Source organism: Alternaria postmessia, assembly GCF_024291825.1.
Source record: "Alternaria postmessia strain BMP 2775 chromosome Unknown scaffold_25, whole genome shotgun sequence".
Lineage (NCBI taxonomy): Eukaryota > Fungi > Ascomycota > Dothideomycetes > Pleosporales > Pleosporaceae > Alternaria > Alternaria postmessia.
Window position 1 is genome coordinate 25,436 of NW_026260098.1, and position 16,459 is coordinate 41,894.

At 51.0% G+C, this 16,459-nt stretch overlaps 4 protein-coding genes across 4 annotated transcripts; 3 read left to right on the forward strand and 1 right to left on the reverse strand.

The window, feature by feature from the left end:
* Positions 1-147: 147 nt before the first annotated feature.
* On the forward strand, positions 148-1,018 carry J4E82_004961 (uncharacterized protein; the record flags this gene model as incomplete). Its single annotated transcript, XM_051731232.1, has 3 exons — positions 148-207; positions 254-357; positions 409-1,018. The coding sequence occupies 3 exons, from the start codon at positions 148-150 to the stop codon at positions 1,016-1,018; spliced, it is 774 nt and encodes a 257-aa protein (XP_051588913.1).
* A 1,286-nt stretch (positions 1,019-2,304) lies between these two features.
* On the reverse strand, positions 2,305-4,119 carry J4E82_004962 (uncharacterized protein; the record flags this gene model as incomplete). Its single annotated transcript, XM_051731233.1, has 1 exon — positions 2,305-4,119. The coding sequence occupies one exon, from the start codon at positions 4,117-4,119 to the stop codon at positions 2,305-2,307; it is 1,815 nt and encodes a 604-aa protein (XP_051588914.1).
* Positions 4,120-9,000: 4,881 nt separating this feature from the next.
* Positions 9,001-10,233, forward strand: J4E82_004963 (uncharacterized protein; the record flags this gene model as incomplete). Its single annotated transcript, XM_051731234.1, has 1 exon — positions 9,001-10,233. The coding sequence occupies one exon, from the start codon at positions 9,001-9,003 to the stop codon at positions 10,231-10,233; it is 1,233 nt and encodes a 410-aa protein (XP_051588915.1).
* A 3,990-nt stretch (positions 10,234-14,223) lies between these two features.
* On the forward strand, positions 14,224-15,435 carry J4E82_004964 (uncharacterized protein; the record flags this gene model as incomplete). Its single annotated transcript, XM_051731235.1, has 3 exons — positions 14,224-14,314; positions 14,366-15,239; positions 15,291-15,435. The coding sequence occupies 3 exons, from the start codon at positions 14,224-14,226 to the stop codon at positions 15,433-15,435; spliced, it is 1,110 nt and encodes a 369-aa protein (XP_051588916.1).
* Positions 15,436-16,459: the final 1,024 nt, after the last annotated feature.

A 16,459-nucleotide genomic window follows, 5' to 3' on the forward strand; every position in this document is an offset into this window, starting at 1 on the left:
AGCTAATCGCGGCCCGCCGCAGGGGTCAAGGTGGGGACCCTTCGAAATATTGGCGACATCATACCTGTGGGACACAACTCTTTCACGCGACTTGACCTTTTGGACGAAACCCCTCTTTACAGTCGACCGAAAAAACACTTGCCCAATATGCCGCCCAAGAACACACTCGCCGACGCCTGGGACGACGATTGGGAATCGCTCGCTGATGTACATGTGCCCCTCTCTCCTGAAAGCAACCGCTTATACCTTGTAGAAAGAGGACGAGAAGCCTGCAGAAGAGCAGCCAAAGCCGAAACTCACAAAAGCGCAGCTCAAGGCTCAGCATGCTGAACTCAACAAGCAGCTCTGGCAGGCCGCGTAGGTTGCCAATCTCTAGTCGCAGACACAACGTCTAACTAGCTTGAACAGCGAGAACCCAGAGCCTCAATGGTACCCTGAAGTCCGTCCTGCTCCTGTAGCAGCAACTTTCAAACCAAAAGTCACGATGCTTGCACGCAAGCCCACCCCTCAAGTCCTCTCCCGCAATATGGCTGGTATGAGCCTTGATGACGATGACAGCGAAGAAGAGCGACGGAAGAAGGCAGCAGCAGACTTCGAAGAGCGCAAAGCACGTGCGCAAAAGGAGCGGGCGGAGAAGGAGCGCAAGTACGCAGAAGCACGAGAGCGCATCTTTGGCTCACCAGCTGCTTCCGCCGCAGAGGACTCGCGCAGCAACTCTCCCAACAAGGCTACACGAGGCAAGGGCCGTGGACGCGGTGGAAGGGATAGTCAACCTAGGTCGAGCAATGAGCAATCCCCAGCACGAACGGCAGCTCCTGCGCGCCAACTCTTCGACCCTACATACACTCCGAAGCCCGGCTCCGTATTTATACAGAAGAAAGAATCAGGAATCAGTCGCCCGTCTACGCCAAATACACAAGAGAAGCCTGTTCGTCAACCCCAAGGACCTGCAAGAGGTGGCGGGCGCGGCTTTGCACCAAGGGGAGGCTACGGTGCACAGGCAGGTCCGTCAACATGAGCCTCCCGAGGTTCCTGTCATATCGACAGACCTTCTACGCGCCAATCTCTTGGGGCGTATATGGTATTCCGGACCTCTACTGGGAAGCAACAGGATTACCTACGAATAGGTGACAGCGCCGCTACTACCTAGGCTCCCTCCTGAGAATCATTAATATGATCACTGAGCTGGGAGATACTCGTGCAGAGATTAGGAGCGACTCCGAAAAAGAACAAGCGGTCAACGCAACGGCGGTATTCTGAAGTCCTCGGTATCATCTACAGTATTGGATCATCATCCAGCTATATCTCACCAGAGGACTCACTTCTTTCCACACTATGAATATGCAGTCACATACAAGACGCTGCGCACACGTGTCTGTGATGCATACGAAAGTCGAGAGCAGGGAGATCAATGTCAATGATCTCGTGGAAGAGGAATAAGTGGCAGGTGACAATGCGGGCGCAGAGAATCAAGATATTGAACAACGCACCAAGAAGCATTGGACTGCGGAACAGCTACGCAAGGCAACTGAGGAACGAAGTTTATGGGTAAACGGTCAGTAGCGACATATGTGTTGCCTCGTGCATACGAAAAAAGAAGTATGCTGCTCGAAACTAGACACAGTTATGTGCTGTTATGAACAGAAAGCGAATCTAGGAGCCTAGTATAGTGTTAAGGGTGCCACAATTAACATGTTATCAGATCTGTACTGTCGGGTGTCTGAATCCAGGTCGCATATTTCTAGTTTTCCATGAATTCTGCCATACTTCAATCCGTAGGGATAGTGATTGGAGTCACTCATTTTTGTACATGTAGATCAGAAGCTAACCTGGCTAAAACAATTCAGATTACCACTAGCGGCACAAAACGCGACGTTAAGGTGTGTCAGGAGTATAGGGGCAGCATGTTGAGCCTATATAGACAACGAGCACCGATGTTTCAGCCGGACTGGACCTGTCTGCCCAGAGACTTTGTGTGGAGTTAATTCGGGTGTTTCTACTTGAATATATATGTGTGTTTCTCTGTGAAGACTTCAAGGACATTTCACACACTGAAGAAGTACTTGCCCTCCAACGTAATCAGACATTGATGCAGCATCGAGGAACTTGGTAGCATGATTTCGTCCAATCTGCATAATATGGTACACATTCGGAACTTGCGCGCATTGGGGATTGTAACGAGAAGATACCATGGAAGGTTTGATAACTCCACCTACAGAAATCGTTGCCAAAGACAGCTGTATAACGTCATTCAAGTGGAAAAGAAGTCGCTAGTAGAACATGTTACAAGGATAAATGGACAATTCAAACTATAGTAAGAACTTCGACTGGCGCGTCATTGTTCTTGATATCTTCCCAAGGAAAGCCTTCGGCGACACTAACGATGCGATAATGACCGTCCCCTGTCTCACGGAGGACCCATACCCCTTGCATACCTCCGAGTACGCACACCCAGTCACCAGGTTGCACGTCATCCCGACTGACACCAACGATATCTTGGGATGTCATAAAGAAGTTCTTGATGTTCGAACTCCGAAGACTGTTGAGATAGGCATAGCTCGCGTCTTTTCGCCATGATTGGGGGTCCGGAATATCGTCAGGAGGAGTTACGAGGCCTCGAAAGACCTGGTATGAGATGTACAGGTTGTTGAGCAGTTGTTCGTTATCTCTGATCATGTATCTAGCAAATGACATACTAGTCGACAAGTTGAAAAGTGTTTTGTCCACTTCTTCAGAGCACCATCGGTTTTTGCGACCAAGAGCTCCTTGAATCATGTTTAAGAAAGATATAACTTCTTCTTCCTCTTGTAAGTTGATGGAAGCTGACTCTGACACATTGAGACCAAGAACGCCTTGCTGAAGCTGCAAGCCGTTCTCGATACAACTAACCCGAACACTACGTTGAGCAGAAATTCTTAAAGCTTTGCCACCTCTTTCAATCTCACAGATCTCTGCGATATCATATTTTAATACCAAAGAATTTTCAAGAATACCACACATGGATGTCTCGGACCAATCGGGAACCCACGACGGGAGGTTTCTGTAAGTTGAAGACGGACGCCAAGCATCTTCGAACAAGTCGATCTGTCCAGCGCGTATAATAGCTTCAGCAAATTCCGTGTATACCTCCTCAACTGACTTAGTGTAATCAACGTGAAGTGCACACTCTTCAATGTCGTTGATCCGCCCAAATGAACTGTAGACAAAGTCTCTTGGATCCGAAGACTCCAGTTCGCTACCAGTTCCGAAGGAGATGCTGGCATCATCATGGTTGAGAAATTCGTGGAAAGGAAGGGGTTTTGTATGCTGAAACCGAGTGTAATGTGAAGAGGAACTGTCGCCTCTCAACGCAGCCGAGGTTGCCCAATATATCAAGGCGGAATCGACTAGCTGCCTCCGGTGGATATCGCGCTGACCGCAGACGAATATGACTTGTTCATTCAGAGCTACTTCCTGTCCAACCCAAACACGCTTGAACCACGGGCGAGCACAAAGAGCTTTGATCGATACAGAGGGTAGAGCTGCAAATAGTTCACCATGTTCGTATGACAGCCATCCACATGATGAGCAGTCTTCGTCAAATCTCTCCAACTTTTGCAGAGCTAGATCGCTGTCGTCTGCTGCAGGACCGATCCATGCAAGAACCACAACGGCAGATGCAAAGATATCACCCATCCTCTGTACCTGTACGCTCTTCTCGTTCGAGTTGCTCTGGTCGATACAGATAGCGTCTATCCAGAATGTGATAGTCTTGTCCTCTTCTTGCAGATGCTCCAAAGCCACAGCAAGGTTCTCAGTAGCATGAAAGACCTTATCACCAACTAGCATGGGACGCCGAATCTGAGCATCACCCCAAGCGTATGACAAGCCAGCATAAGAGGGTCCTTGCTCGTCAGCATCGGAGAGAAGCTCGCAGCGAACTACTGTTTGTCCGTCGATATCGATGTTGTGCGTTCTTGGAAGCAGGTATAGATACCGGAGTTCTGTACTAGGGTCCTGAAGTGGTTGGTGCTTGAACACTTCAAGATTGCGGATGTCAAGAAGCTTTGACTCCGTGATATCAGTGAAACGTTCAGTCAACGCTGACTTGTAAGCGTCGCTTTGGGAGCGACACGACATTGCGACTGATCACATGCCGAAAGGTGCCAGAAAGGGCAGAAGGATAGCAAACAAGGAATTGCAGTGCGTATTGCGCAGGTTTCTGGTAAGCTGATAACTTGGACTCTCAGCCTTGGAGGTATTCTGAGGTTGCCCCACCCTCACGTGAGAGTCCTCAATGTGGCTTAATGCCAACGGAACAGGCGCTACTTCGCATAACAACAGTGACAAAGGAGCTCCTTCCAGAAGTTTTAGTTCGACTCGAAGAAACAAGAGACATTTCATCCACTGGAACCAGAAACGATGTTGTGGTTGCTGGAAATCTATGCGAAAATCCAGCATAGCACATGTGCATGCTGCTTCCTAAGCTCATGGCGCTCTGAGCATACCAAAAGACTCAAAGAGTAAGGAAAGCCTAAGCATTTACCTGACCTTACGTAGACAAGATACGAGAGAGCTTTCCTATCAAGAAAGTTGCACTACTACGGCTGTATGGCGGTCTTGGGAGAAGGAGACCTGCGGAACTCTCCCAATCGCCAAGAGGCCTTCAACGAGTTACCATAAATGAGGCGTAATCAATATACACAATGCAAATCCGAAAGGCCTATTCCATATTAGAAAGTGCCACCTCGTAGTGTTACTGTCACGGACCAATTTTCAATAGAATGCAGACGTCCCATGGCATGAAGAGAAAATTTGATCTTCACCGACTGTGATCACCCTAGTCATAGGGCAGGTAGGAAGCAAGGCTTGAGACGAAAAGTGTTTGATTGTAAAAGTGAAGCAACAAGCAAAGAGAAAGATTCAGTACACCACCAATGATCGGACATGAAACCTTGACTCGCGATGCAGTACATAAGCGTATATCAATCATCTCACGCGACAGGTCTAGTCCGCCCAGAAAGGCCCGTATGTCGGCGGGTACTCAGCTTGAAGTATAATCGCATATACCAGCATCGGATAGCGCCTTTCCCCTCTTCTCCGGTACCGAGTGCCCCTCGGAACGGTCATCGGCGCAGTGAGTACCTGTACATCGTCAGGTACCAAACACTAAAGGTAGTCTATGGATGCTTTTCGTGGCAACTCAACACCCTTCCGCGGCTCTTTTTGACGGTTCTGCATGCATGCAGCATACATAATGTCCGTGCAGATCGTCCTACTGTATGGTAGACGTGACTAAACGTTTCAATTAGCCTATCCGAAGTATCGTGATCGTCGAAAGCCTCGTCATCCGCAGTGCTCGTGGTTGAGATAGCCTCTAGGCAGCAGGTACAGTAGAGCTGAAGCACTGTCCTTTTCTTCCCGTCCGGCTGCCGCAAAAGGAAACAAGACCGTTATACGCGTCCTAGAGGTCGGCAAGACGGTGGTGGAGATCATGAGTCCCGGTGGCGCATCTGCGATTCTGCGTAGCGATTGGAGAGTTAGTAAATCGCCCTCCGCAGTCATGGCGAATTCTACAATGATTGGCGACAGTAACGCATGTGAGTGGAAACGCCGCCTCACGATACCAGCGGACGGAAGGCGGAGACGAAGGACCTTCTCACCGACGCAAAATACCGATAATTCAACACGCTGATCGGTACTCGTACTCGTTGCCTGAACGACGCACGCATTCAACGGACGATATCGGTTTGGGACTGGCAACTCGAAGAGCCTCATGCACCATCCATGCTTCAACCTTGCTGGAAAGTAAATATGGCGGTGGGCGAAAGCTATGACGCAGGACGAGATCCACCTGTCTAAACTGCTCGTCAATGCATGAAGTTGCTGGGAGAAGCCTGGCCTCCATGTGGCTCGCTAAACACACAGGCTTCTTCCCTATACCATGACTCACCGCTGAAGTGATGCTTTTTCGATGAGCGGGCGGCTGCGGAAGCGCGTGATCTATGGAAATGTAAATGTGTGTGGCGAATATTTCGACGGCATTTACAAGATGGAGTAGCTGAAGTCGTGAACTAATCGATTCGAGCTGTTTCAATGGGAGGGCCATTGTCCGAGTGGCAAGAGTCGCTAAGTGTTTCAATTATTCGCTTCGCAACAGCTTGACTGAAGCGGTCAAATCGGAGCAGCAGTAAGGCCGGCGGTGACCTGGCCGATCGATGGCGATAAAATGTAAGACGAAGCGGATTGAGACGGTAATGTTTGCCATCGGACACGAGCCCAATCGTGAACGACTGCGGACCCTGATAGTGATCAGTGACAAGCGTATTGCGTGTTGCTTGTAATCATTCGTCCGACGTCCGTGATGTTGACTGTTGAGGCGACCTTGCGCCACAGGGGAAACCGACGTTTCGCTTATGAAATCCCTGCAACGCATATCATTCTTGTGCATGTGACTCGGAGCGTCCATGCCAAGCGCGTGCACCGCCACACATGGTCGAGTCTGCGGAATACTTACAATTAGGATGTATTGAATTTGCAATACAAGAGCGAATCGTTGGGCCCGGATGAATTATTTTAGGAGGTGCGTCATGCAGCTAGACCGCTCGCATGTCGACGACAGCTGCGCAGCTTGCAGTCGTGGCAGACTAATGTGGTCGTCCGACGAATCCGCAGCGCAGCGGTCGTGAGCCTGCACTCGATAGGGCTGCGCAAACCTGTGCGATGCGTCATAGCGATTCTGGTTAGCATCCATGGGTATCGCAGTTGCCTCCATCCCGCTGCGCGTTTGTGTCGTCCTAGTGTCGTCTTGAGGACAGGTGTATAGAATCATGGGCGCTTAGTGTTGCAAAGGTCCACTTGGTGAAGAAGCCTCATTCTGATATCAGTCCATGACGATAGTAGCATGCGGGCGCGGAGTAAACAGTTCTGCAGGTCATGGGGAGTCATAGCAACGCATGATGTTGGTGGGTGCGAAGGATTACGCAAGGTGAGTTGTCTGATAGCAAAGTGGGTACCTGGAATTTTGACACCTTGAGAAATCATTGTGGGAAGCTCGGTAGGAAGGCGAACCCGATGAGCCACAGCGACAAGGCCCGAAGTAGTCCAATAAGGGCCGGGCATCGGGGTCAAAATACAAATGAGAACTGTGTGCCGAGAGATTACAAGGAGCGTGTTGACGGGAGATACCAGACTGTATGCGACCAAGGCGCAGGTATTCATGCACAGCACGGATACAGGCGTTCCGCCGGAGCCAGTCAAATTCAATGTGCGAGGTACTTGCGCTGCGAACTTGCTTTATCGAGCCGTAGTAGCTGCGAGCGGGGAGATAAAACCATGTAACCGCGACAAGTTACTTTGTTGTTGATAGTTTTCATCGAATCAAAACGGCGCCGGTGCAGCGATATGCAGCCGTAAGTGGGCCTTTCATCGACAGTACCATATGCCTTGGAAGACGACTGCAGACATTCGAAGTAGCGGTAAACAACGACGCACCCCCAGGCCAGCAACTTGGATAAGCTGTGAGACATTCGAAAAATTTTCACGGGCGGGAAATTAGCTTCGTACAGTGATCAGAGGGAAGTTCGAGAAGGGATCCGAGCGATAGAGTGCGGCTCTCAGCAGACGACAGGGCCTCCCTAGCAGTGATAATCGGTCCCAAGCGACGCGGGACGACGTTGAATGGTGGACCTGCCGCTGTTTCGGATGGAAGTACTCCAGCCAAAACCAGCCGTGTGCCGCGACGATGGGCCATTGTAGCGTTTGTGCTAGGCGAAAGGTAGTTTACGAATGGGGTAGGTATGGAAATGGTCGCGAGCTCAAAGCAACGTTGAGGTCATGTTTGGCGATCAACAAAGACTATATGTCGCCCGGTAGCTGGTCGGTCACGGCAGGATTGGCAGCGTACGACGCCCGTGTGGGAGGGTTCTGCGCCGGTGGCAGCATGTGCTCGCAGTAGGAGGAAGCACAGGCAGAATGGGCCGTGTTATTGCATCCGCGCTGTAGCGAGCCGCGAGTCCTGCCCAACGACGGATATGGAGGATGAAAGGGTGGAGTGGAGCTTTGTTGGCTGCAAGGAGGGCCGTTTGAAGAGAGTTCAGCAGCAAACGAAACACGCTGAAAACGGTGACAGCTGAATGCAAGGCGATGCTGCACAGCATGTGGCACAGCAAATGAAGGGAGTACTCTGTCGTGGTTGCTTACGCTAGCCATGCTCGAAGGGGCATTTTACGATGGTGTCGAGGATTACGGGCATATAGCGGGCAACATGTGTTTCCAATATTACACACCCAAAACAGAACAAATATAAAACAGGCTGGGCGCGCAATGCCCGCCGTCAGGCATCAAGCATGGGCGTGCGGAGAGTGAATGGCCTCCCCCAACGCCTCTGTTTCTGGTCGGACTCAGCGCGCGAGTGCTCAGAGTCAGAGGCGGCTGGACAGGCAGTAGGGTTCGGGGCTAGCTTCCCAGAATACTCGTGGGCAATATGGGCAGGAGGCACAGCATGGTCAATCTGACCCGTAGATGAGGGTATGCTAACAGCCGGGGTCCCTTGGGCAGCTTCTAGTGGGTGCATGGCGCGACAGGGGGCTGCGTTAGGGTGGATGGGCACTGTGGTCCGCGCACGGCTACAGCGACGAAAGCGGGCTCGGTCTCAAAAGCAGGCGCAGCCCGCCGTCGCTTCCTCTTTTGCGCACTCGAGCATCATCACCACACATTACCAAGCATTTTAGACGTCAACGTCTACTTCGATTAGGATCCCATACTCTGGATCCTTCTGGCACCCTCTAGTAACTTCTCGACTCGAAACCCAATGTGCAGTAGACAGAGCCGGATTTCCCTTTCTCTCCCCTCCGTCGCTGCTTCCACATCCACATCCGCCCGCTCCCAACGCCCGCGAAGACCCTCGTTCGGTTTGCATATTCCAAGGTGAAGCAGGCACCGGCCTGGGCTCCTTCCCCACCGAACCGTATACGCACCTAAACAACAACCACCCACACACGCACTGCGACATCCACCAAAATGTACGCACCACAGTATCCGACTCCTCCCCCGGGCTACATGCCCTACGACCATTTCCGCACCACGCCGCCAATGTCTCCCGGTCCCGGCACCAGCTACTACTCTCCACGACACGCGCCCCAGATGGCTACCCCACGAGCGAGCCCCAAGGTTCAGGCCCACTCTCGACGGGCTTCGCACGCCGTGCCGCCACAGTACCAGAGCTCCTACGCTCCCTCACCTCGCGGAGGGGCCATGCCTCAGTATGGCGCTGCAGACCCGCGCACATACGCGACGCCGAGAGGCACCCCTGAATATGTAAGTTATTTCGGTTACAATATTCCAACAAGTCGGCATCGCCGCGACACAGACGTCCCGCCTCTCAAGCGCAGCAATCGCGAGAGGAAGCGTCGTCCGTCGCAGTCGGCACGTCACGTCTACACCAAAGTTGTCTACGACGACCGAGGCTACGGCTACGAATGCGACTACGACATTCACGACTACCCACCACCGCCATACGAGCAGTATGCGCGCCACGACATGTACGGGAGGGATGCTGATCACTATTACTATGATCAGGTCCCTATTTATGAGCCAGAGCCTAAGCCAAGCCGTCAACGACGCGCCTCTGCAGCCTCCACACGACAGCCAGCTGCCTCACCGAAGAAGCCTGCGCCAGCAGCCAAGTCCGCCCCCAAGGCCACCGAAGAAGATGCGCGCCGCGCTGGCATTCCCGCCGGCTACTCGTACAAGAACTGGGATCCCACTGAGGAGCCCATTATGCTTTTAGGTTCCGTTTTCGATGCCAACTCCCTTGGCAAATGGATCTACGACTGGACCGTCTTCCACTATGGCCCCGCAACCCCACTCGCCGAGATGGCAGGTGAGCTTTGGCTCCTGCTCATCCAACTCGCCGGCAAAGTCAAGAGGGCTGACGAGACCATGCCCAAGATCCGCAAGAAGGAGAACCACGAAATGGTCGAAGACTTCCTAGAGAGTGGCGAACGCCTGTGGGTCCGCTTCGCCAAGCTCCTCAAGGTGTGCGAAGACTACATGTGGAAGGCCGCTAAGAAGGAGAGCGGCAAAGAGAAGCCCGTTTCCATGGGCAAGAACAGCGGCAAGGAGTTTGTCGAATCCATCTTCGGTCGCGACCGAGAACTTGAGAAGACCGAGAAGCTCATGACTGGAATGCGTCTCTGGTCTATGCGCTTCGATGCCAACTGCGAGGACATCCTTCGATACCCATCTGCTTAGGATCTTCTACCTTTCACACCTAGACGCTTTGGCGCTGGCGTTCTCTGTCTCGGTATACCCTTTTCCATTCCCGTCATTGCTTTGCGCATTATTTGATGTTACCGCGAGATACCCTTTCTTGCATTTCGTAATTGTTAATCCTGCTGCACTTTCTTTGCTTTGCACGTTTACAATGTACAACACTGGGTTTTCTCACGCATCGGGCGGGTCACAGGAAAAAGTCTGCTTTCTACTATGATATCCCCCTTCTTATTTGTATTGTTTTTCTAGCCAACTATTGTTACTTTGCTGTTTGGAATGGTTACGCATGGTGTTCAGGTTGTCATTTTTGGGGTACTGGGATACCACTACACTTTGTCTTCTGGGTTGGTCCACTAGATTTGGGAGATTTCTACGGATATTTCATCAGAAAGATCGGTACCTCACGGTCAAAACTAGTTATACCCACTTACCACTCTATTGCTATCTATCAATTTATTACACATTACTCAATCATCTGCTCACTTTGTCTTGCCCCATGTGACGAAAATCTACGTGATTCACAATCCTACTCGCCTATCAAACCCACATGCGTCGCTTTTTCTCATACACTATCAAAGTTTCCAACGGTGGCGATCTCCCAAAGCCACGGCCCCTGCATAGCAAGCCACACATGGCATCTGAGACACAACCAACCCTATCGCACCTCAGATCAGTCTCGGACATGTGCTTTTGCGTCTCCAACCAATTTCACATGTTCGCACACCCTCTTTGACACGTTTCCAGCCCCTCCGAGCCGCTGTCGCACTGTGAGTCACAGTCCTGTGCTGCATCACCACCACGTGTATTGAGCCAACCGGCGCTTGCACATCCATCTTCATGACCTCATTGGCTGTTTTGGCTTGTTCTCAGCCTTACCATAGAAGAAGCGCTGTGCATAGAAGCCTGCTGCAGGTTCAGTCAAACAGGCAAGGCATGTTTTTTGCTTCTTTGGCCCCCATGGCTGAATGTGGCGGTTGTGCAGCACGGAGCGGGAAGGATTCACATGTCCAATCGAAGACATGCATGTGAGTTCATGCCGCCTGGGGCCTGGCCTGACCCTTGAGATTGGACGAGCGGAACGACAGCGGTTTGCTATCTTGATATCATACCGTGCCCGGTGTAGGAATAGGACAATGCTCACACTGTGTAAAGGAACGGTTGGGTTTGGGAAGAGTGCACAAAGTGCTATTTACGACTGCGCTGTGGGTGGTAAGGTCCGGAGCTTTGGGATGGCTACTTACAGCTCGCGCACATTGCATGCGCCGATGATATTGCAGTAATTCTAAGTCCTTCAAGGCAACATGCTCGGGGGTTACGCAGCGCAATGATGAAAGGCCCCTTAATTGCGGCCACATATGCGGCTCAACGTTATCAGCCTCCCTTCCCGTTGTGCAAAATTCCACGCCACCCATCCCATCCGTTCCTTAGCGCAGAGTCCCTCAAGATTAAGAGGCGTCGCATCATCCCTGGGCACGGGAGCTCCTTTGATAGGCAACCTTGTCGCATTCCCATCATCCCCGGTCTTAATACGAGTTACAACGTGCAAGGGCATCCTGACATGGGTGATTAGGCAACAGTTTGAATGAGTAGCAGAATTGGCATCATCTGCGTTTTGGGATCGACAGGCACAGAGACGTCGTCGGGATGTTCGGATGGAAGGGTAGTGTGAGCGAGTGGGTGTATGACAAAGACGGGAGGTTGGAGGAAGGTTTCACGGGGTCTGTTGGCTGGAACCAGGGCTATCGCTTCCACGACGTCTGCTAAGTTACTGCTATTTGGCTTTTTGGTTTCGGTGGGTGTCACGAGCTGAGCGAGCGGCGTTGGGTTGCATTGTGTTGATTGGTGAGGATCGCATCTTACTTCTTTTGGATGTGATACTTCCACGGCTGAATGCGTGGTACTCAGATCGTTTGTGGAAATCGCTCCAGTGAACGAGTAGCATTCTCTACTCCGAAGTACCAAACGCGATCGCTCCTCAACGCCCTGGGAAAGACTTCCAGATGACCTTCTCGACCCAGCAAACATTGCTGCATCTGGGCCTTTCTCCGTCACATCGGATCGCATTCCGACGCAACCATACGACATCATTCCGCTAAACAGGCAAGCCCATCACATCACCATGGGCGAGCACTTTGTCTGGATCCCCAATCGCATCGTTGCAGCAGGGTGAATCTGGGGTGCATGTGCAATGCTCGCAGAACACCTGATGTCCAGGTTGCGGCTCACTAACAAACCTACCAGCAGTTCATGCAGCAGCCTGACATATACCGCACACTATCGGCCAGCAACACTACGGTGTTTCAAAACACATGGCCGGTGCGAGCGTGCATGAACCGGTCCCCTATTCCCTTCTTCCTATCAAGCAACCGAAGCGAAGCGAGAATGTTGGCAGCCGCGGCATGACGAAAGCCAGACTAAACCCCGCCTAGACCCACTTGATCAAGTTTCTCTCCACTTGGTACATCCACTTGTACCCCGCTGCCACTCCGCGTGAACCGCCTTTGCCTATGTCACTGTCTGGCAACTTCCAAGGTTTTTGACCACAAACTGGGTGGGGTTACTTCCTGGATGAAGCCGGAGTAGAATCGAGATGGCTGGTAGATGGAGATGCCGTCACAAGATCAGCATGAATCGGTCAATGCGACATTGTTCATGCTGTGCGAGCATCGAGATCTCGACTGTTAGAAGTCACCTTCATTTTCGGAAGTGGCCGATGATAGCTTGTGTAGTGTTACGTCTAAAAGCACAAGGTGAGGGGTGTGGAGGGGTAAAAGGTTTGAGGCAGAGACATGCCACGTCTATACCGCTCTCTGGCGTTCAGGCTTGTTACATTGACGAATGAGAGGTCAGAACTTCTGAATCGTGGGTGTGGTCAGCTGCACTTTTCTGTTTGCGAGAGGGTGGGTTTGGGCTGCTAAAATGAAGATTAAGCGCTCTATCCTCAGCGTGATTGGGGATCTTTTGAGAAATGCCGTAGAAATGCGCGCTGGAAGGTAAGCTCGGATAGGCGTGTGCATGTATGAGTTTTCCAGCGGCACTTGCACATTGAACAACGCAAACTGCCGTTCTACATGAATACGAGACATAGGAATGACGGGTACGATGTAACTGAACGTCGCGCAAACATCTTCTTCCAGGATTTCTGGCTTTCTCAACCTGGCATGGAACACTGCCAAATCCACCCTCACTTGCGACTGGACCAACACCAAGAACAATCTCGATCCAAGCGCAACCGCCCATCGAACAAGGGTAACTATCTCCCTTCCGTCTTCCACGTGCCCACCCGCCAGTGTCAACTCGTCACTCTGCATAAGCGCCCGAAAAAACCATCACCCCACCACCATCTACTACTACTCCTCCAGCAACACTTTCTCTAGCACATTAAACTGCAGCAAGGGTTTGTCAAAATAGCCCTTTGTACATCATAACAACCCCTCCCTTGTTTGCTTATCATCCTTATCGATGGCAAGGTAGGAATCCTATTTCTGGGCAACGAACTGCATGCACTGCGCATGCGAACACCCTTCTAGCGTGTTGTTGTTTCTATTTTCGATAATCGTGCACATCGTGCAGTAGCGGGGTAGGACGAGGCTGCTCCGGCTTACATGATGTGTATTGTATTGAACTAACCTAATAGAGATGCAAGGGGGACATATTGTTACACGACAGGCAGTGTGCAAGGATATGGTCAGCAATATCTCCATGTTGGTAAGGAGAGACTGAGTATCAAACAATGAATGCTTCCAAGGGCTTCTGGTTGGAATGTCTTGAATCTTCTGTATTCGATTTCACCACGCAAGTGCCAATCGAGTGCCTGTCACAGCTACCTCACCACTTATACAAGTGGTTGCATGCAACAGGCATGTGAATTACCGTGTGAACCTCTAGTTCACATGTTTGTATAACTAGAAGTTTTGTTCTTAGTCATATATGGAAGGTCATAAGAGCTCTACTTTACTTTTGCCTGGCATGTCGAAATCAGTACACTCAATTGCGAAGAAAGAAGGCCTGGGCACTGGTGTTGAGGGTGACTTTCCTCTTGATGATGCTGTGGTCCAAGGCAAGTCCTTGGAGCGGTCATAACATGCTTAGAGCTCATAGCCTTGTACAGCTCTACCGGAGGGCAGCAAAGTTCTGTCTGCGCACAGCTATGGCTCCTCCGCGTGGACTGTTACAGCCCGTCTGAACGTTTTGCTTCCTAGCGGAGTTGAGAAGTTCTTCCTCAAGATTGCGACCGAAGAGCCTGGTCGCGTGATGATGGAGGGAGAGTTCAATTCCATGAGCTCTCTCTACCAGACTTCGCCAGGATTTATTCCCAAGCCTCTGACTTGGGATAAATTCAAAATGAAGGCGCCAGAGACGTACTTCTTCCTATGCGACTTCATCAACATGACCAATGACATGCCGGACCCCGTCCAGTTCTGCGCCAAGCTTGCGGAACTCCACAGGACAAGTGAATCTCCGACTGGGATGTTTGGTTTCCATGTCTCTACTTGTCATGGCAGGTTCGTCCAGGAAATGGCTTGGGACCCGAGTTGGACGAACTTCTTCACAAAGCTGCTTCGAGCTGCTCTCGTCATCGAAAAGCAAGAGTGTAGCCCATGGCCGGAATTTGAGGCAGTTTCAGAGCGTACACTTAGCCATGTGATCCCAAGGCTTTTGGGCGCGCTCGAAGAAGATGGCCGTCAGATCAAACCATCGCTCATCCATGGAGACCTATGGGAAGGTAACGTCGGAACAGATCTTTCGACCGGAAACGTCTATATCTTCGATGCTGGCGCATATTACGCTCACCATGAAATGGATATTGGTATGTGGCGATGCGAAAGGCATAAGATCAAATCGCGAAAATACAAGCGACAGTACCTCCGGAACATGACTGTGAGTGAGCCGGCAGAGGAATTCGAAGACCGCAATCGTTTGTACTGTATCAAGATGAACATCATCCATTCAGCGCACCATCCTGGATCTATCGTTAGAGAAACGCAAGTCGCAGTTATCAAGATTGAATGACAGATCGACTTACACAGTCATAGGGCCTACAACGACATGTGCTACCTAGTCGATAAGTACGCACCATACCCGACAGGAGAAGAACCTCCACGAAGTAGAGTGCCGGGCGAAGTACCTGCAACCGTATGGCAAGGAGGAGAAAGCTATGTCAGGCAAGCAGATAATTAGAATGACCGAAGTATTCCCACATTGTCGGTGTAGACCTGTGTCATATTGATAGTTCCCAAATATATCATTAAGTTCATCAAAAGTCCTCGATGTCATCATTTCGATGACTGGTTCCGACTTTTCTGTCTCCAATTTCTTCCAGTGTGTTGTAGTTTAAAAGCCATGGGCACTGCTAATGAAGTAAGACCTGTCAACAATGTGAAAGTCCATCCAGTTCCTAACTTTGAGATGATAGTATCTAAGGCTGCTAGAGCTGCGGCGGCAAGCAGGCAACGGAATAGATTGGCAGCTGCACTAGCTGTTGCGGGGCGGGTCGGATTGACATCCACAAGTAAAGTGCCGCAAGCGTTGAATACCCCGGTGATCGAGGCACCGATAAAGAGCTGGAGAACCAGAGGTATGGTGAAATGCGTATGCCCATCCAAAGCCCGTCCGTACCCAATGGTGGTCACAGCTGCAGCACCCATATAGAAATACGTGGCGCGCAAGCGAGGCTTCTCTATGGAAATTCCAGGAGGTCATCACCGCGTGTTCGATCGATTAAGAAACCCAAGCTGGAAGCGACTCTCCGATACTCCCAGTTCATGACATAGCCTGCATTTGTCAGCTCCCACTCTATGTGTATATGGCGTATGCTACTGACCGCAAGTATAAGAAGCCAAAGCGCAACCGAGTCCAAATGGAATATATATCAAGCCTGCGTACAGTTCCTCGAAGCCATAGATCGTTATGAAAAGAGTCGAAAGTGACGCTTGAACACAGCAGTAAGCCATGTAGAACAAGCCGTTGATGAGCATAATCAATGCGTTCTCTTTCTGCCAAAGGGCTTTGAAACACGGTTTGAGGCTGGGCATTTTGGTCCGCTGAACATCCGTTGAGCCCTCAGAACTTGCTGTTGATGACTTGTTCAATTTGAGCTTCATGTGTGTCAAGTAAGACCTGTTAGGAAGACGTGCAGGCATAATCGACCCGTTTCCGACGATCTTTCGAGCGGTCTCTGGGAGAACAATGGCGAGTATGCAGA